The sequence below is a fragment of the Microcaecilia unicolor genome, chromosome 8 (assembly GCF_901765095.1).
Source record: "Microcaecilia unicolor chromosome 8, aMicUni1.1, whole genome shotgun sequence".
Taxonomy (NCBI): domain Eukaryota; kingdom Metazoa; phylum Chordata; class Amphibia; order Gymnophiona; family Siphonopidae; genus Microcaecilia; species Microcaecilia unicolor.
In genome coordinates, this window is record NC_044038.1 from 4,253,092 (window position 1) to 4,275,060 (window position 21,969).

General features: G+C 42.7%; 1 protein-coding gene across 1 annotated transcript in view; it reads left to right on the forward strand.

Moving 5' to 3' along the window:
• Positions 1–422: 422 nt before the first annotated feature.
• Positions 423–21,969, forward strand: part of RPL3L (ribosomal protein L3 like) — a 29,866-nt gene continuing 8,319 nt past the window's right edge. The window contains exons 1-8 of the mRNA XM_030211892.1: positions 423–501; positions 3,497–3,689; positions 6,805–6,973; positions 11,510–11,645; positions 15,785–15,971; positions 17,480–17,640; positions 17,929–18,030; positions 19,356–19,451. Coding sequence (XP_030067752.1) covers positions 499–501; positions 3,497–3,689; positions 6,805–6,973; positions 11,510–11,645; positions 15,785–15,971; positions 17,480–17,640; positions 17,929–18,030; positions 19,356–19,451 — 1,047 coding nt within the window. The 5' untranslated portion in view covers positions 423–498. The remainder of the gene's footprint in view (positions 502–3,496; positions 3,690–6,804; positions 6,974–11,509; positions 11,646–15,784; positions 15,972–17,479; positions 17,641–17,928; positions 18,031–19,355; positions 19,452–21,969) is intronic.

Consider the following 21,969-nt stretch of genomic DNA (forward strand, 5'->3'; position numbering starts at 1 on the left):
AAATGATAAGTAGTAGTAAGTCCAGATCGATTGGTTGTAGAGTCCCTGTTCCTTTTTAAAATGCTGCGATTGTTCTGTCACTTGTTGCATCTTGCAATAAAAATGAAGAGTCCAGGTAGGGCTGTCAGAACTCTCCATTTTACTGCATAAAGCTTTGCCTTGTAAATCAGACGGTTGCATTGATGCTGAGAGCCTCCTGTCCTACCCCCTCACCCTTGCCCAGTTATGAAGAGTAGTTGTCATTATAATCCATTTGATGTACTATTGTCACTAGCTTCATTCATGTTTAGGCCATTTCATTAGTGCAATGACTGACAACCTCTCCCTTATCACATGAAACTGTCATCAATGGTAACCCTGCCAGCTTTCCTGAGGATGAAATTAATACAGCACTGAAGCTATATTTGTGCCTTAAGCCTGGACAACATTTTAAAATATCAGATTGGGTCAGCAGTCGTTGGGGCCTCCTTGCTGCCGTCCAAGAGCGGGTGAAGTGCCATGGTCTGTATTCTGTCTTTTCGTCATTTGCAACTTTTTTGAACAGTAATATGGTTGTGAGTGAATGCATGCGATTCAGCTGGCATTAGCTTTCAGAGCAAGAGAGGATCAGGGGCCATGTGGATCTCGTTTCAGAAACGGTATCATCAGAAAAGCATCAAAACTGGGGCAGTCTCTCAGCACATGTATCTTGAACTTTGAAGAAAGAACATTGCCTTGCTTTCTCTTTGCTGATACAGGGGGGGTTTAATGAATACTCTCTGAAAGAAGGGGACCAGAACATTCTAATTTCACTTCCTTTGTTTTCTGATGAGCTGAACATTGCAAAAGTCTGTTCAGAGTAACTTTCTCCATCATTTCCTCAGAACGTTTGCTCAGAGCAGCCACAAGGACAGGGTCCTCCTGCCCCCCCCCCCCAAAAAAAAAAATGTAAATGCTTTGCAATTGTCAGGGCTGAAATCTGCATTTAAAGAATATCTTTTTATTTATGCTGTGGGATTTATTAACTGCCTCTAAGAAGAAATTCATTGAAGGCGATTGTCTATGACCTACACATTTATGAAAGCCCTCTTACTTTTCATTTGGTTGAACTGTGGTTATTTGCTGACTTTTCCTTGGTACGGTTTTTGAGTATGGGGCATTAATGCTCCCTTGAAACATCAGATATAGCCCTATAATTAGGGAACGGGAGCATCTGATGAGTCATGGACATTGCTGTGCCCCAGCTGAAGAAATTTGGCATGCATGGGAGTCTTCCTTGCCTGCTCTTTGTAAACACTCTGCTTGAGGTACCCAGCTTAAGCTGCTCTCCTACATGGGCTTAGCGTGGCCTAATGCAGGACCTTTCTGTGCGCTAAGCCCATTTCAATTATTTCATTTTCTGGCTCAGCTTTAATGTTAGTATTACTGCTCACCCCACTAAAGAAAATGAATACGGGAGCCATTTACGCCTCCTGTTTAGTAAAGCAGCGCACCCGCTCCTGCCTGTTTAAATGAGGAGGCCTTTATTTCTTTATTTTGTTTTTAGGATTTATTTACCACTTTTTTGAAGAAATTCACCCAAGGCAGCGTACAATTACAGCAGTAAATGCACTCAAATAACAGGACATGGTATGACTTATAGAGGGGCATAATTGAACGAAAACGCCTATCTCCATGGGCGTTTATCTCCAAGAACGGGTCCGTGAAGGGGCGGACCGAACCGTATTTTGGGAAAAAATAGACGCCCATGTTTTATTCAACAATGTGTGAGCTGGGCGTTTTTGTTTTTCAGCGATAATGGAAAATGAAAGCGCCCAGCTCAAAAACGAATAAATCCAAGGCATTTGTTCGTGGGAGGGGCCAGGATTCGTAGTGCACTGGTCCCCCTCACATGCCAGGACACCAACCGGGCACCCTAGGGGGCACTTTTACAAAAACAAAAAAAAAGGTAAAAGAGCTCCCAGGTGCATAGCACCCTTCCCTTGTGTGTTGAGCCCCCCAAATCCCCCTCAAAACCCACTGCCCACAAGTCTACACCATTACTATAGCCCTAAGGGGTGAAGGGGGGCACCTACATGTGGGTACAGTGGGTTTGGGGGGGTTGGACGACTAATAAGCATTAAGCAGCACAATTGTAACAGGTAGGGGGGATGGGCCTGGGTCCACCTGCCTGAAGTCCACTGCACCCCCTAACAACTCCTCCAGTGACCTGCATACTGCTGTCAGGGAGCTGGGTATGACATTTGAGGGTGAAAATAAAAAGTTGAGAAACTTCATTTTTTGTGCTGGGAGGGGGTTAGTGACCACTGGGGGAGTCAGGGGAGGTCATCCCCGATTCCCTCCAGTGGTCATCTGGTCATTTAGGGCACTTTTTGGGGCCTTATTTGTGAAAAAACAGGGTCCAGGAAAAGTGTCCTAAATTCTAGCTAAAAACGCATACTTTTTTCCCATTATCGGTGAAATGCGCCCATCTCTGTTCGGCAGATAACCACGCCCCAGTTCCGCCTTCGCCACACCTCTGACACGCCCCCATCAACTTTGTCCGCATCCGCGACGGATTGCAGTTGAAAACGTCCAAAAATCGGCTTTCGATTATACCGCTTTATTCGTTTTTGTGAGATAAACGTCCATCTCCCGATTTAGGTCGGAACTTGGGCGTTTTTCTCATTCGATTATAAGCAGGCTAGTATACTACTTACAATGTCAACACAATACACAATCTTAATAGACAGGAGGAGTTAGAATATAATAGGACTAACTTAGAGAAATTAGCATGTGAGGTCAGAAAGCTACAGGAACATGATCTCAGCTCAGGTAGGAGTGGATAAGCAGGTCCTGTTACAGTATGTGTAGCTGGTGTTAGTCCTGTGTATGTGTGACTAACCTGCCTATTACCTAGGCAAAGTACAATATAAAACACACACAAAATAGCAGTCCATTTGTCTGTGGTTAGGCACAGTACATACCTCAAACTGAGGGAGAAAGGGAGTAGGGTTCCCTTGTCGTGTTTGTCACCTCTCAGAACCAGTCAGAAAGGGTTCCGCAGAGGACCACAGACCTCTACCATCAGCCTTGAAATGAAGCTCTTCCTCTGTTACCTTCCTGCACCATGGGTTTGGTCAACACACCCAGACCTGAGTCCACTTGCACAGTAAAATTTGGGTCTAACTGTAATGTTCTCACTCGAGCCAGGTCACCACAAAGAGGCTGGATCGATCTAGACTTCATTGCATTCTGGGAATTGTAGTTGCCTTTCATAACTTAGGACTACAAATCCCAGAAGACACAGTGGGGGCTGTAGAAAAACCTATAGAGGTGAACCATCAGGCTGGCTCCTGGTCTCTTTAAGTGGGATTTAACTCCACAGATTTAATTTCCTTGTGCCCTTCATGCCTAGAAATACAGTTTAACAAATAAAAAGAAAGAAGACTTGAACTAATTTGAAAGCATTTCTTGACTAGCCTTCAGGAGTTCAGTTTTCTGATACTTGATGTTTTGCAACGTTTTCTCCTAACAGTCTCATCGCAAGTTTTCAGCTCCCAGGCACGGTCACCTGGGCTTCCTCCCCCACAAGAGAAGCCGGCACCACAGAGGGAAGGTGAGGAGCTGGCCCAAGGATGATCCCAGCAAGCCCGTGCACCTGACGGCATTTTTGGGCTACAAGGCTGGCATGACACATACCCTGCGTGAAGTTCACAGGACTGGAGCGAGTATGAGATTTTGCATTCAGCACAGTAAATGGGGGAGGGGACGGGATCGGGAGTAGCTTTGGCAGTATCAGTGGATTAGGAAAACATTGGGTCCTTTTGAACTACATTTCTCCATGGTTGACTCAAACATTTGGCAACACTATCTGTAGGTGTATAACTTCAAAACACAGTGCCGTGCACCGACGTAAACATTATTTTATTAGTGATTGAGAATCTAGCAAATGCCAAGAGAACTATTGCTCCCTCTGCCATGTCAATAAAAGCTGAGCCTCCGATATTCAGCTGGTGATGGTCAGCGATTTTCCGTCACCGGCTAAATTAGTCCCAGTATTCAATGCTTGGCCATGTCTGGGCAGCGGCACTGAAAACTGGGGGCTAATTATGGGCAGGCTCAGGGGCCACATAAGGGGCCCTTTTACTAAGTCAAATAGGCACCTATGCACGCCCAATGCACATCAATTCAGAGATACCGCGTGGCCCATGCGGTAATTTCATTTTTGATGTGCATCCGCTACGCATGCCCCAAAAACTATTGTATTTTCTGGTGCGTGGCGAAAATTGGGCGGTAACTCTGACTTGACGCGCATAGGCGATTACCGCACGGTTATCGTGAGAGACATTACCGCTAAGTCAATGGCTGACGGTAAGGTCTCAGACCCAAAATGGACACGCGCCAATGTTTATTTTGCTGCATGTCCATTTTCGGTAAAAATTAAAAAAAGGCCTTTTTTACAGGTGCGCTGAAAAATGGATCTGCGCGCTCCCAAAACATGCGCCTACACTAGCGGAGGCCATTTTTCAGCGAACCTTAGTGAAAGGACCCCTAAGAGAGTAATTCAGGTGCCAACACTAAATCTGTTTTTAAATTCAACTTTCACGGAGTGGGTGCAGAGGGAAGAGGAGAGGAGTGGCCTAGTGGTTAGGGTGGTGGGCTTTGGTCCTGGGGAACTGAGGAACTGAGTTCGATTCCCACTTCAGGCACAGGCAGCTCCTTGTGACTCTGGGCAAGTCACTTAACCCTCCATTGCCCCATGTAAGCCGCATTGAGCCTGCCATGAGTGGGAAAGCGCAGGGTACAAATGTAACAAAAATAAAATAGATACTATTGGAGATTCTACATGGAATGTTGCCACTATTGGAGATTCTACATGTAGGTAGAAGGCTGCGCAGGCTTCTGTTTCTGTGAGTCTGTTAGACTCACAGAAGCAGAAGCCTGCGCGGCCACATTGGTGATCTGCAAGGGCCGACTTCTACATGGAATGTTGCTAGTGGAATAGCAACATTCCATGTAGAATCTCCAATAGTAGCAACAGTGGAGGAGTGGCCTAGTGGTCCTGAGGAACTGAGTTCGATTCCCACTTCAGGCACAGGCAGCTCCTTGTGACTCTGGGCAAGTCACTTAACCCTCCATTGCCCCATGTAAGCTGCATTGAGCCTGCCATGAGTGGGAAAGCGCAGGGTACAAATGTAACAAAAATAAAATAGATACTATTGGAGATTCTACATGGAATGTTGCTACTATTGGAGATTCTACATGGAATGTTGCTATTCCACTAGCAACATTCCATGTAGAAGGCTGCGCAGGCTTCTGTTTCTGTGAGTGTGCAGGACGTCAGACTCACAGAAGCAGAAGCCTGCGCGGCTACATTGGTGATTTGCAAGGGCCGACTTCTACATGCTAGTGGAATAACAACATTCCATGTAGAATCTCAAATAGTAGCAACAGTGGAGGAGTGGCCTAGTGGTTAGGGTGGTGGACTTTGGTCCTGAGGAACTGAGTTCAATTCCCACTTCAAACACAGGCAGCTCCTTGTGACTCTGGGCAAGTCACTTAACCCTCCATTGCCCCATGTAAGCCGCATTGAGCCTGCCATGAGTGGGAAAGCGCAGGGTATAAATGTAACAAAAATAAATCACCCTTAAAAAAAAAACCATCTAAGTGGCATCAGAATTGTAGCAAGTTGTTGTTCCAGGTTCATTGGCAAAAGTTCTTCATTCAAGATAAGTCATTTTGTTAAAGACGTTGCATTGCCCTCTATCTGGAACAGCTTTGCCACTGAACTAGTAATTGTTAGAAACAGTGGACCTGTGCAATGATGGGAAGGATGGTGGCCTCATTTCACTTGTGGTGATTTGGACACTAGTCTGAGCACAAACAGAATATTTAAATAAGCCTTTGATAAATGTATATAAAAATAAAATAGGATAATTTCTGACACAAGATTCTGTATTTAGTGAACGGCCATTAAATTGGAAAATTGGCCATTTTCTGGCCACAGCAAAAACTGGCTATGATGTCCCATCATGAGGAGATGGAGACCCCAGAGGCAATGTACCAGGATTTGGCATTATGGAATGACAACCTAGGTTTGAGGTTAGTCCACTAGTTGGTGGACATTGCTGGTTGATAAAACCTGAGAAGGGAGAAAGGGACCCTGTTAGGCCACAAAAGGGATAGGGGGGGTGAGGATATCTGTTTACCCCCAGGACTATAAGAGACACTGATAGGTGATTGACTGTTGGGAATCCTGGACTAACCCTAACTGAGATGGGCCACCTAAATAAAGACCCTACATCCAGTGAGTTGGGAGACTGATCTCTCCATTTTTGAAGGTGAGAGACTCTTCTGCTGGAGCCTGTTGCCAGATGAGTGGACTGACCCTTGTTGGAGTACTGTAGCGGATTGATCTTTTGTTAGAGTACTAAGGTGCATCATGGACTGACCTTTTGTTGGAATAGCGGATGCTGAATAGAGGAGGATGGTGGGGACCTACATCTGATTAGAGGAGCGAAGCTAGAGGACAACGGTCGACAGTGGCCTTAGCGTGCGGGAAAGACCCGCAGCTTTGTAAAATCCCTAAATTGACATAATGATCAGTGCAAATTGAGCATTGTTAATAGTATGAATTATACAGCTTAAATACATTATACATTCTTGACATGAAATAAAGTACTTATTTGTACTGTTTTTAAAATTTTAAGTTGTTTTCTTTTAGTTTAGTCATTTGGTTTTCTGTTAATCCTAAGTACTTGCTCTTGATGAGTTGTCAGTAATGTAGATTCACTTCCAAATGTGTACTCAACATATTTCTCTCTTTGATTTTGTGGGTACCAGAGATTTCCAAAAGGGAAGCAGTAGAGGCAGTTACCATTATTGAAACCCCCCCTCTGGTAGTGGTTGGGATTGTGGGATACGTGGAGACTCTTCGAGGGCTTCGAGCTTTGAAGACCATCTATGCAGAGCACATCAGTGATGAGTGCAAACGTCGCTTTTACAGGAACTGGTGAGAGCTTTATAACTGTTGGATATGTTTGTATGTGTAAGGAGAGAACCCCACTGGTGGGGCCAACTCAGCCTGCCACATGGAGAGCGCTAACAGTACTGAGGAAGTGTATTAATTTGGGCAACGTACTTGGCTTGTCTGTGCCTTTGTTTCCTCAGCAGTAATGGCTTGCTTATTTATATATATATATATTTAGTTATTTAATACATTTATACCCCACATTTTCCTGCTAGTTGCAGGCTCAGTGTGGCTTACACAAAACTGTAGGAAGACTACAGAAAAGTACAATTAAACAATGTAAAAGTAAGATAGTGAACATATAGACATCATTTAAACAACAATATATAGATGATAATAAAGATAATTAGTGTCCATGACAGTGGCGTAGGAAGGGGGGGGCGGTGGGGCGGTCTGCCCCGAGTGCACGCTGCTGGGGGGGTGTCGGCTCCGCTGGTTCCCTGCTCCCTCTGCCCCGGAACAGGTTACTTCCTGTTCCGGGGCAGAGAGAGCAGGGAACCAGCGGAGCAGACGCAGCTCCCAGCAACATGCACTCGGGGCGGTTCGTCCCTCCCCGCTTTCCCTCGTCGCTTTCCCTGGTAAGTACACGCTACAGGGGGGGGGTGCGCTCCGGAGGGGGGAGGGTGCACCGTGCTGCACCCGGGGGGGGGGGGGGGTGCGCAGCGGCAACCCGCCCCAGGTGTCACCTGCCCTCGCTACGGCACTGGTCCATGAATCTTGTTAAAACAGGAGTTAATCAGATTATGTTGAACCTGGAGAATAAGAGCAAAACAGCAAAAGTAGAGGCTGACAAATGTGCAAACCAATAGGGAGATAATATCAAGAAGCAGTTTATTCAGAATATTCATATCAAGGACCCGACAAGCAACAAAGTGTTGCTTGCTGATCGGTTGGCTGTTTCTTTGTTCTCTCTGTGGATTAACCACATGTATACATAAAGGATTTATTCAGGCCAATCAGCTTCTTCTCAGAGAAAGTTGTTTGTGACCCCTGAGGCAGACGCTTTGACGCCGAAACACGGACCGTGTCGGGTCCTTGATATGAATATTCTGAATAAACTTTTTCTCGACATTATCTCCCTATTAGTTTGCACATTTGTCAGCCTCTACTTTTGCTGTTTTGCTTTGATTCTCCGTGGAGGTTCCTCCGTTTTCTTGGATTTGAACCTGGAGAATAAGCCTTCTTGTATGTATTGGGAATTTAGAGTCCGCAGATCTACCAGAGGTAGCCTTTCTGTCTGTGGATTACAACAGTGTCAGCCATCCTACAGTACCAGTGATCAAAAGATAAAAGACAAACAGACAGATCTCTCACAAATATGATCAACCATAACAAATCCGTAAAAGAGATGTGGTACCCCCTGGCCTTAATCACTTTCCTTGCCCATCATCTCTGCATGAGCCAAATGCCTCCACAAATGGAGTTGCCTTCAATTTCTTTCTTTCTTTTTTTTAAATGTTTTTAAATCAGGATTTCAGTAATTAAACAAACAAGAAACAAATCTTCTTGTACAGAAAAGTATGGTAACATTAAGCATATGACAGTATTAACTACAGCATTAAAAAGGAAAATAGAAAAAATAGATTATTTCCGTTACCCATACTCAAATCCACAATTTGATTCCAAGATTCTTAATCATTGGAGACTAAGGAAATTATTATTACTAATTATAGCCAAACGTACCCCAGGATCCTATTTTATACTTCGAGAGCAGACACTAGGGGATCACCCCCCCCCCCCCCCCCAGTGTTCTGTTTAGATGACATAAATACTGCAAGGCGGGAGGGTTCATAAAAAACATATTTAACCGATCAATATCTGATCACACATTTACAGGGATAACGAAGGAAAAAAGTAGCCCCTAACTGAAGTACATCCGGTTTAATTTGAATAAATTGTTGACGTCTTTTCTGGGTGTCTCTTGAAACATCCGGGAAGATTTGAATTCTCAGACCCATAAAAGTCTTTTCCTTATTTTTACGATGATACATTGAAACCTTCTGCTCAGTGTGCTGCTGCGGCTAAGAAAGCAAATAGAATGTTAGGTATTATTAGGAAAGGAATGGAAAACAAAAATGAGGATGTTATAATGCCTTTGTATTGCTCCATGGTGCGACTGCACCTCAAATACTGTGTGCAATTCTGGTCGCCGCATCTCAAAAAAGATATAGTGGAATTAGAAAAGGTGCAGAGAAGGGCGACGAAAATGATAAAGGGGATGGGACGACTTCCCTATGAGGAAAGGCTAAAGTGGCTGGGGCTCTTCAGCTTGGAGAAAAGGCGGCTGAGGGGAGATATGATAGAGGTCTATAAAATAATGAGTGGAGTTGAACGGGTAGATGTGAAGCGTCTGTTCACGCTTTCCAAAAATACTAGGACTAGGGGGCATGCGATGAAGCTACAATGTACTAAATTTAAAACGAATCGGGGAAAATTTTTCTTCACATAATGTGTAATTAAACTCTGGAATTCGTTGCCAGAGAATGTGGTAAAGGTGGTTAGCTTAGCGGAGTTTAAAAAAGGTTTGGACGGCTTCCTAAAGGAAAAGTCCATAGACCGTTATTAAATGGACTTGGGGAAAATCCACTATTTCTGGAATAAGCAGTATAGAATGTTTTGTACATTTCTGGGATCTTGCCAGGTATTTGTGACCTGGATTGGCCACTGTTGGAAACAGGATGCTGGGCTCGATGGACCTTTGGTCTTTCCCAGTATGGCAATACTTATGTACTAAAAACGTCTCAAAAACAGCATAAAGTGACAAGATTTTCAAAAATCTGATTTGAGACATTTTTCTGTGCAGTGCATCCAAGCACAAGGGGGCATGTTGAGGGTTCATAGATCAACAACAAAGGATATATTATACACTGCACTTTATAAAATGTTTTGGACCAATTCGGAGATATAAATTTGACTTATATATCATGCTTATTGATGATTGTGTGAGGCGAGTTCGGAATCTAGGTGTTGTGTATTGTCAGTGTAATAAGAAACCGTGCTAGAGACAAAATGTTCATATTATTTGGAATAATGTTTCTCATGGGTGTATTTTGATCCAATTCAGCCAATAATAAGGCAGTTTTTATACTACTTAGTGATAATCAAAGTAATACTGTCCAGATTTCAGGCATCTCAGATAAATTCATCTCAGATAAATGCTTTTAAATATCTATTGATAATGTTTGTTTGCTTTCTCCTATTCTATATTTAAGTAGTAAGTTTGTCTTTTGCTAGGGTGTGTTACCTTTCCTATCCAAACTGTAGTTCTTTTCTTTTTCAACCTTTTATATTTTATTTATTGTAAACTGCTAGTTAGCTTTACCAGCTTAACAAATTTATTTTTATTACATTTGTACCCCGCGCTTTCCCACTCATGGCAGGCTCAATGCAGCTTACATGGGGCAATGGAGGGTTAAGTGACTTGCCCAGAGTCACAAGGAGCTGCCTGTGCCTGAAGTGGGAATCGAACTCAGTTCCTCAGTTTCAAAGTCCACCACCCTAACCACTAGGCCACTCCTCCACTATAACAACTTAAGGGGCCTGTTTACAAAGGTGCTGAAAAATGGCCTGCGGTAGTGTAGACGTGTGTTTTAGGCGCACTCAGATTCGTTTTTCAGCGCACCTGTAAAAAATGCCCTTTTTAAAATTTTTAATGAAAATGGACGTGCGGCAAGATGATTTTGATTCACATTTTTTCTAATCTAGACTTTGCTAAGTTTGTTTTTGGGTGCATTCTTGTATGGAAGGTTTTTATGCCGATGATGAAAGAGTGAGAGACCACTTTGCTCTGTCTAGCTCGTTAAATCGCTTGCGATTCTTGAGTTCTTTGAGGCTTTTCCTTCCATTTGGTATTGGTTATTTTCTAAGTGGATTTTTTTCTCTGATTTCATTTGTATGCTTTTGTAATCCACACCCGCTTTTTTGTGAACTTTAATGTGTCGATTGCTACAAATAAAAATATATACAAACCAACAGGCTTGATGAATTCTTTATGAAATGCTAAAATCAAGCTCCAAAAGTTTGTAAAATCAGAACTCTGAAACTGGAACAAACTGCAACCTTATCAATATGGGAAGTTCCACTGGAGTTTCCCTGTTTGAACTCTTAGAAGAAAGAAAACCGCATGGGTTTCTATATTATACATGCTAGAGATGAGAAAATGTTTAGATTTGCTCGGAACATTGTAGTATGCTGATAGATAAAGCTTTTTTTTATATATTCAGAAATAATTGTCTTGAATGGGAGGGAGTGAAGACTTGGCAGAACAAGCGGACATAGGGCCATGTTTACTAAGCAGCGTTATAGGAATGTTAACATTTTTAACGCGCATTAAACATGTACGCACATTAACCATGTACATGCCTACAATATCCCATAGGTGCCTACATGGTTAACATACGTGCTAAGTATAGGCGCGCTAAAAACAGTAATGCACCTTAGTAAACAGGGCCTTTAGTCATTGGAGGTTATAAACCTTTCCATTTGTTAGAGGCGTTATTTATTCTGTTGTTATTTTAGGCATAAGAGCAAGAAGAAGGCCTTCACCAAATATTGCAAAAAGTGGCAGAACCAGGAGGGGAAGAAACAGCTGGAAAAAGACTTTCAAGCAATGAAGAAATACTGCAAAGTTATTCGTGTCATTGTTCACACTCAGGTGAGTGTGAAACAGCTTGCCGGAAAAAGAAGTAGCAGTATGTATGAAGGAGCCAGCTTGCTGAGACAGAAGTAATAGACACAAATATATTCCTTTTATACAAACGTAGAGGGCTGATAACAGAGAGAAATGTAGAATAATAATTAGTGAAATTAGTTGAGTCCTCAGTGTAAAACTTCAGACTGAGATAAGAGACAAAGCTCTGCTCTGGGGCTGGTTTTAAGCAAGGACGGTAATCTGGCTTCGATCAGGAGCCAGTGCAGCGTTTTGAGTAGTGGGGTTGCTGATTTTGACTTTCTGTAGATCAGTCTTGCTGAACTGTTTGTAGCGATTTCAAGATGTTTTCTTTGCTCCCTGCATATGCTGCATTGCACTAGTCTATTTGTGGCAGTATTAATGATTGTACAATGAGACAAAATGATTTATTGGTAAAGCAGTCTGTGATTCTTTGCAGTTTCCATGGTGTTTTGAAACACTTTGCTGTAACTGCTGAAATTTGATTTTCAAGAAGAGATAGGTGTTTGTCAAGAACGATTCCTAGTAAATTTAGTTTTGGTTCAATTTGGTACGTTTGTTGGTTGATTCTGAATTTTTGATACGAGTTGGGGTCACGCAGGCTGGTTAGAATCAGGAATTTTGTTTTATCTCTGCTTAGTTTGAGTTCGCCACATCATAGGGATAAAAATCAATACTCAAATACCAAAAAAATCACCTCTCTTCTATTAAGGGTATAAAATAGCCTGCTTTGCAATAAAAATAGTGGAGAAAAAAATACCTCAGAATCATGTAAGCTTAAAACAAATGACCTTTTTCCTAAAGTTTCCCCACAAATATCTGGTTGCTTTTGGGGATAATTGACATGTACTTTATCAACCATCTCAGGTGGAGACTTTTCTTTTGCAGAATTCCTGTTACTCCAACTGACATCATTTCTTAGATTTATATGAACAGGGTATAGAGATTGGATTGAATTTATTTAGGGGGGGAAATTATCAATGTGGGCCACTGTTGTCAGTTTATTTTAGTGGGGTTCCTCAGGGGTCTCTGCTAGGACCGCTGCTTTTCAATATATTTATAAATGATGTAGAGATGGGAGTAACTAGCGAGGTAATTAAATTTGCTGATGACACAAAGTTATTCAAAGTCGTTAAATCGCGACAGGATTGTGAAAAATTACAAGAGGACCTTACGAGACTGGGAGACTGGGCGGCTAAATGGCAGATGACGTTTAATGTGAGCAAGTGCAAGGTGATGCATGTGGGAAAAAAGAACCCGAATTATAGCTACGTCATGCAAGGTTCCACGTTAGGAGTTACGGACCAAGAAAAGGATCTGGGTGTCGTCGTCGATAATACACTGAAACCTTCTGCTCAGTGTGCTGCTGCGACTAGGAAAGCGAATAGAATGTTGGGTATTATTAGGAAAGGTATGGAAAACAGGTGTGAGGATGTCATAATGCCGTTATATCGCTTCATGGTGCGACTGCAACTTGAGAATTGTGTTCAATTCTGGTCGCCGCATCTCAAGAAAGATATAGCAGAATTGGAAAAGGTGCAGCGAAGGGCGACTAAAATGATAGCGGGGATGGGACGACTTCCCTATGAAGAAAGACTAAGGAGGCTAGGGCTATATAGCTTGGAGAAGAGACGGCTGAGGGGAGACATGATAGAGGTATATAAAATAATGAGTGGAGTGGAACAGGTGGATGTGAAGTGTCTGTTCACGCTTTCCAAAAATACTAGGACTAGGGGGCATGCGATGAAACTACAGTGTAGTAAATTTAAAACAAATCGGAGAAAATGTTTCTTCACCGAATGCGTAATTAAACTCTGGAATTCGTTGCAGGAGAACGTGGTGAAGGCGGTTAGCTTGGCAGAGTTTAAGAAGGGGTTAGACGGTTTCCTAAAGGACAAGTCCATAAACCACTACTAAATGGACTTGGGAAAAATCCACAATTCCAGGAATAACATGTATAGAATGTTTGTACGTTTGGGAAGCTTGCCAGGTGCCCTTGGCCTGGATTGGCCTCTGTCGTGGACAGGATGCTGGGCTCGATGGACCCTTGGTCTTTTCCCAGTGTGGCATTACTTATGTACTTATATAGCACAGAATCTCATTGCATTAAATGGGACCCTGTGCCAAAATAATCTGACTTAACAGTAGCCCGTTGTGAGGTTCCTGGGGTGGCCTTGGAAATAACTCAGCCACAGAACATCTATAAAGATGAAAGTAAATGTTGTTATTCAACTGAGCCCTGGGACCTGTTACCTCACAGGCCAGGAATCTCAGATGCAACAGTTTCTCTGGGTTAGTAACAGCCTGTGAACTGTCAGGTCACAGACTTCCCGAGCATGTCCGTCTAGCCCCATCTTTGGCCGTTTTAAAGTCCAAGCTAAAAGCCCACCTCTTTGACGCTGCTTCTGAGCCCTAACCTCTGCTCACTTGCCTGTACCTTTATCTCCTCCTCTTTAATTCCCCTGCCTCTTAGTTGTTCTGTCTGTTGCCTGTCTTATTTAGATTGTAAGCTCTTTGAGCAGGGACTGTCTTTATGTGTATGGTGTACAGCGCTGCGTATGCCTTGTAGTCTTCAGCCAGACCTCAGCAAGCCTTGCAAGTCTTAACAAAACAAAGTTCACTTAACTCAGCCTGCTCACAGCAGCTAAACGCTTATAGTAAAGGCATAAACTTGGGCTTCAGGTCTTCCTTCCCTGGGCCTCTCTAACCTCAGCCTGGCCCTGTCAGTAAAACTCCCAGGTATTGACTCCGCCCCTCCTGGCTTACTTCCTCCCAGGGCGGGATCAGTGCTCTTCAGGTGGTCCAGGCTAGTTTGAGAGGGACTTTTCTTAAGAGTGAGGGGCAGTATTCTATAAACCCCCTCACACCCGCGTTGATAACTTTCCCCCTTAGTTTCGTAATTTTTGCCAGTATTTATTTATTTATTAGGATTTATTTACCTCCTTTTTGAAGGAATTCACTCAAGGCGGTGTACAGTAAGAATAGATCAAACATGAGCAATAGGCAATTACAGCAGTAAAAATATTAAAGTAACAATACAAAGTATGGCATGGTATACTACTTGCAATGACAACAAAATACGTAATAGAACATTTTAATTGACAGCGTAAGGTATAAACAAAGATGGAACATATAGGTAAGAGAGTAAGAGGAGTTAGAAAGTAAGGTGACAAAGTTGCACATGAGGTCAGAGAGATGGTTAAATATTATCTCAGCTAGGGTAGGAGTGGATAAACATGTTCCGCTGCAGTATGTGTAGCCCCAGTCACTCCTTGTGTGCGTGAGTGAGACTAACAATGCTAAAATGAGACTGATTTTTTTTCTTGTAAGAAAATTTCAACAGGACCAGAGATGGATAATAGTGGAGAAAAAAAGACCTTATTATCATCAAGCTTAAAACAAACAGCAACAGCTGATAATAGCCAAAGCTGTCATTCAATCATTAGTCAGAAAAAAACTCCACAAAGTTCCAATGTTGCAAATAGCAGTCAAATATACCATATACAAATATACCAAATATACCACAATGATTCATCCTAAATACCAGACAACAAAATCTTACCAAAACTAAACAAAGCCGAACTCCCTACACCGGACTACCTCACTTACTCGGACACACGTAATACGTTATGCACCACCACTTTATCTCCCATACCGGAATGAACTTTCTATATTTGAGTAACTACCCTATAATTTACTCTATCATCTATGAACTTTAATGCAATACCACCTTGTAATCTACTCTATCATTTACGAATTACAATGCTATAGCACTTTGTATTTCTCAGATCCGGAAGTGACGATTGTCACTACGGCATTATGCAAGCCACATTGAGCCTGCAAATAAGTGGGAAAATGTGGGATACAAATCCAATAAATAAATAAATAAATAAAAATATAAATAGGCAATATCCCTGGTCAACAGATTGTTTCAGCCATGCGATCCAAAACAGCAGCAACAATATCAAAATCAGAAATAATTCTTCAATAACAGTACAAAGTACTTATCTGAATGGCTGAAACATTCCGTTGACCGGGATAGATATCGCCTATTTATATGGTATATTTGACTGCTATCTGTCCCTCATGACATGGTGTTGTGTTTCTCATGTCTTTTTCTGCAGATGAAACTGCTGCCTCTCCGTCAGAAAAAAGCCCATGTTATGGAGATTCAGCTGAATGGGGGGACAGTGGCTGAAAAGATCGACTGGGCCCACGAGAAGCTGGAGAAGCAGGTCCCAGTCCACACGGTCTTCGGCCAGGATGAAATGATCGATGTGATTGGAGTTACCAAGGGAAAGGGAATGAAAGGTAGCTGGTGGGTCAGTGTCTGGCCACATACAGGTGCCACTGGGCTGGACGGTATTTCCCACATGAACACAGAGCAGGCTTGTCCACACACCTCCCCCATTCTGTCTTTTTTTTTTATCCTTAACCAATACTCTTCATGGAGGCCATGTAAAAGTTATGGGTCCTAATGGAGGAAGATGTTTGCTGTCTTTTAGTTCTCCATTCCATTGGAGGAGAACGAGGGGGATTGGAATTTGGAAAGGGGGGGGGGTTGAAGTGGGAATTTTTATTTAATATGAAATGGTGATGGAGTACAATATCTATGTACATGGACTACATATGTTAACTATTCTGGTATTTTGATGGTTTTCTTTGCTTTTGTTTATAAGTTTGTACTGTGATGACCACCAATAAAAACTGACTGAGAGTTATGGGTCCGGTATGCTCATAGCAGAAAGAAAAAACAGGCGTTAAATTCTCACAGACGCTGAAGAAGGCGGCTCTAACCCTTCCACAGCTCTCAGACTTGACATTAAATGGGCCATTGATTGTAATAGTGGTTAGTGCAGTGGACTTTGATCCTGGGGAACTTGGGTTAAATTCCCACTACAGCTCCTTGTGACTCTGGGCAAGTCACTTAACCCTCCATTGCCCCTGGTACAAAATAAGTATCTGTATATACTATGTAAACCGCTTTGAATGTAGTTCCCAAAACCTCAGAAAGGTAGTATACCAAGTCCCATTTCCCTTTCCCTATTTGTAGATTCTACATGGAATGTTGCTACTATTGGAGATTCTACATGGAATGTTGCTATTCCACTAGCAACATTCCATGTAGAAGCCTGCCCTTGCAGATCAGCAACGCGGCCGCGCAGGCTTCTGTTTCTGTGAGTCTGACGTCCTGCACGTATGTGCAGGATATCAGACTCACAGGAACAGAAGCCTGCGCGGCCACATTGCTGATCTGCAAGGGCACACTTCTACATGGCATGTTGCTAGTGGAGGAGTAGCCTAGTGGTTAGTGCAGAGGACTCTGATTCTGGGGAACTGAGTTCAATTCCCACTGCAGCTCCTTGTGACTGTGGGCAAGTCACTTAACCCTCCATTGCCCCTGGTACAAAATAAGTACCTGAATATATGTAAACCGCTTTGAACGTAGTTTCAGAAACACAGTATATCAAGTTCCCTAATATGCTGTGCACTGGTGTATAATGCAGTTTTTACCAGCCTGCACAGGGTTAGCTTCTGTGGTAAAACCTTTTTTTTTTCTGCGCATGTGCTCACAAAATTCTGTGCTAAAACGGTGCTCCCCCACCCTGCATTAGACCTGTGCACAGCCTTGTGCATTTTACTGCATTGGCCCTTTGGTTTTAAAACCTTTGTCCATCCTGGCAATACTTTCACCTGGCAGCAGAGGGAGCTGGAGTACTGGGAATGGAAGTGGATGATAATTCCAGGTTTATTTACATTTATATTGTATTGTTTCTTTTTCCCTTTTTCTCCTCTCCTCTATCCATTCCCCTTCCTAGGAGTTACTTCCCGCTGGCACACCAAGAAGCTTCCTAGAAAGACGCACAAGGGGCTGCGTAAAGTTGCCTGTATTGGAGCCTGGCATCCAGCCCGGGTTGCCTACTCCATTGCCCGTGCTGGCCAGAAGGGCTACCACCATCGCACTGAGATCAACAAGAAGGTATTGGGCAAAGCCCAATTCTTGTTTTCTACCTTGAAGGCAGCAGGTCAGACTGAGTGAATACTTCAGGCAGCTCTGGATCATTCTTGTTTCATAACTACTTGAAGATGAAGAGTTGCAGGAGTCACGTCCTCTCTCATGGGAGCACTGGTTTAGTTAGGGTTACCAGGAGGGGCATAACTCACTGTTCTGTTCCACTGTAACCAGATCCTTTCTAACACAGCAATAAGAGCAGGTGGAGGTCTCAACTCCGCATGTAACTCATTAACAGGGATCTTTTCCCTGCAGATTTACCGCATTGGCCATGGAATCCACACAGAAGATGGGAAGATAGTGAAGAACAATGCGTCTACCAGCTACGACCTGACCAATAAGTCCATTACTCCTCTGGTAACAGAACCCGCTGACCAAAATGAGAGGACTGCTTAGTTCTCTGTGAGAGCCTGCAAGTGCTGTGGTCCAGCCTCCTGCTGCCACTGAACTTCTAGAGCACTTTCTCATGGCCTGAATCCACAGTTTGTGGTTCTGGAGCTCTGAGATTATTGCACAGGACTCCTGTTACACAAGCGAAGTCTTCCAAACTTTGTTTACAATGGAAATTTAAGTGCAGTCCTAGTTTCTTTAATTCTGCACTGGATTGGATTTATTCACATAATATATTGCTCAATACAGAGGTTTTAGAGCAGTTTACAAAAGAAAAACAATTACAAAAACAGTAATTAACCAGTTAGCAAACAATTAACTGACAGAAGCCCAGCACTGGAAACCTCTCTGTAAGTTAAGACTGTGACCAAGTCTTGGCATAGACTCATGGAAACATGTTGAGAACTATTGAAGAATAATCATTTGATGTAACTATTTGTGTTGCCTTTGGTAATCAATAGAAATAAAACAAAATAAAACATGGAAAAGAAAATAAGATGATACCTTTTTTATTGGACATAACTTTTCTTGATTAGCTTTCGAAGGTTGCCCTTCTTTGTCAGATCGGAAATAAGCAAATGTTGGTAGATGACGGTATATATAAGTGAAACATCAAAGCATTTCAGTGACAGTCTAACAGGATGGGGGTAGATAGGTGAGAGATAGGAAGAGTCCGGTGGATGAGGGACAGGGAGATATGCATGGAGATAGGAGGGTGACAAAGCAGTACAATTTAATGGTTTAAAATGGGCTAGAAAACCAAGATCTTTGTTAAGTCCTGTCTGGTGGGTGTCAACATATTTAATCCTGTATTGTTTTAAAGTTCTCTTTCAGGATTCTCACCATGAAATCACTGGTACAGTGTTCTGGTTTTGTAAAGTGCTGCCCCACAGGCGTGACATCTTTATTGGTACTAGCATTTTTCATATGGTGTCTATGTAAATTAAATCTGTTCTTTAGCATCTGACTTGTTTCTCCAATGTAGCAGCCTTCGTTGCATTTTTTACACTGAATGATATATACCACATTGGAAGATAAGCATGTGAAAGATTGCACTTATATATACTGTCATCTACCAACATTTGCTTATTTCTGATCTGACGAAGAAGGGCAACCTTCGAAAGCTAATCAAGAAATGTATTAAGTTATGTCCAATAAAAAATGTATCATCTTATTTTCTTTTCCATGTTTTCTTTCTATTGATTACCTTTAAAAGTGGACTAACATGGCTACCACACCTCTCTACAGTGTTGCCTTTGAACTTAGTTTCTTGTGCTCTCTATATGTGACAGGGCGGATTCCCTCATTACGGCAGTGTCAACAATGATTTCATCATGCTGAAGGGCTGTGTCGTGGGAACTAAAAAACGTGTCCTCACTCTGAGAAAGGTAAGGGAACAATGCTTAGCTCTACCAGTGTCCAAACTGTGTAACTATTATTTTATCACAGTGATTTTCAACCAGTGTGCCGTGGATGGTCATTGGTGTGCCATGGGACTCACAGTGGCTGGCAGGGATCTCCAAGCCCTGCTGACTACCAAGCTGTGCATAGGAGCTTCTTGGCAGTCAGCAGGGCTTGGGGATCCCTGCCAGCTGAAGAAGTCCTCTAACTACTACTACTAATCATTTCTATAGTGCTACTAGACGTACACAGCGCTGTACACTTGAACATGAAGAGACAGTCCAAGCTCTGGAGTTTTATTTAATGCAAAATAACTTTATTGGAACTTCTGCAACCAGCAGGTAAACTCTTTAGAACTTTTTATGTACATTGTCTACCCGAGAGTATCTGTGATAAACTTAGCCACACGTAGTACAAAAAACAGAAGAAACCAGTCTTCGCAAGAAAATCAACAGGAAACAAAACAGCGAAGATGACTAACAAAAACAAAACCAAAAAAATTAATAAAACAAAAGTATATAAAAAAACATCAAAATTAAAAAAAAATAATCATGAAATGTGTATTTAAAAAATATATCAAAAAATTAAAAATCACACAAAAAAGATGACGGGTTATAAAAATAAGAAGTCAACTCGAAACCAAAGTCGAGCGGAGAAAATCGGAGCAGCGTCTCTGGTCTGTGAAATCAAACAGAACTAATATTAGTTCTGTTGGTTCCACAATTGGATAGAAATATTAATCAACGTATGGTGAGAAGACTCCTGACGCAGGCCTGTACGGCCGAAACACAGCTGTGTCGAGTCCCTTTCTCCCTGCTATCGTTTGGCTAATAAAGTTGACTTTTTATTTTTATAACCCAATTGTCGTCTTTTTTGTGTGGTTTTTAATTTTTTTTTATATATTTTTTAAAATACACATTTCATTATTATTATTTTTTTTTAAATGTTGATGTTTGTTTATATACTTTTTTTTTTGGTTTTTTTTTGTTAGTCATCTTTGCTGTTTTGTTTCCTATAAACTTAGCCACTCCACTTCACTCTAAGTATTCCAAAGCTGTATATATTTACATAATCTCCTGTCCTCTACTCATCGGGTTGTGCTAGCAATAAACCCAAGGCTGCTCCTGATACCAATCTAACTCTTTCAGGCACAGACCCTTGAGGCTGCACTTCTTCTAGCGATGCACCTCGCAGGGCTGCACCCCGTCCTTGAACAGGCTTCCCCTGCTCTGGATCCAGCTTCCAGGCCGGATTCCCCTTATCCACCTGAAGCTCTGTCTCCTTCTCAGTTGCTCCTTTACTCAGCCTTCATTTATTCCTTTAACTCCAGGATCCCCCGATGCTCCCAAGAGTCTTGGGGGGGGGGGGGGGGGGGGGGGGGTACAGGCAACCAAAGATCTTCTCGTGTACCTCACTCTAATCACTTTTATTACTTTCCAACTCCACCCCTCCTGCCACAGGAGCCCACTTTATCTCTGCAACTTCTTTGCCAACCCCTCCCTTGAGGCAGGGACCTTCCTCCTCTCAGGGCCTCTGGAACAATCTATCACTGCTGTCTTAGTAATACCCATATCATGGGGTATATTACATGAGGTTTCTTCTCGGGTGTCATATCCCCGAGCTGGCTCTTCTGAGCTACCTATCACTGCACAAAAGGCAGGTCTGAATTTAAGCAGCCATACTTTGGTCTGCTATGGTTAGGAAAAGTTTCAGCTAGGCTGGGTGCTGATTCTGTAATAAAAATTCATTCTTGTGGCTTAAGTAGAGGAGTGTGGTATTCTTGTGGCTTAAAACCTCTTACTTGGTCCAGTGTAACTAATTCAGCACAGATTAAAACCTGGACTAGCTCCAAGTTCTGCTTTGTTGTGACTCGAGTTTCTTTGATATTGAAGGAGAGCAACTATAGAGCTGTCCAGAACACCACGTTCCCAGTTTTTAGTGGCTAGTTACAATGCATTGATTTAGGAGGAGAGGCACACTGGTAATGTCCAGGATATCAGGAACCCTAGGTGAACCTTTAATCTTGCACCCCCCCCCCCCCCCGTAATCCAGTCTCTCATCCTGTCTTCCCCTCATATTCTAGCATCTTCCTTCCTCCCCCCCAATCCATGGATCAGTAATCCCCCCTCTCTTCTCTTTCCCTTCCACCTTGCAGTCCAGTATCTCTCCCATAGGCCAGCATCTTGTGTCACTCCTACCTGGTGGTCCAGCATCTCCCTGCCCCTTTTTGCTATGTTCCCACCATAAATAATTCCCTAATCCCTTAGTTGTCCTAGTTGTCTATCTTGATTAGATTGTAAGCTCTGTCCAGCAGAGACTGTCTCATATGTGTTTAGTGTACAGCGTTGCAGCTAAACAAAATGGAGGCAAAAGGCTTCAGCACATGAGCATGTGGAAGGCTGCTGCATTCCCGCTGTTCCATAACAAGAAAATCTATGCTGGATCGGGTGGGTATCTGTCAGGCCTTCAGTGTGTGAATGCGCTGAGGCCCTGTGCTTCCTTGTT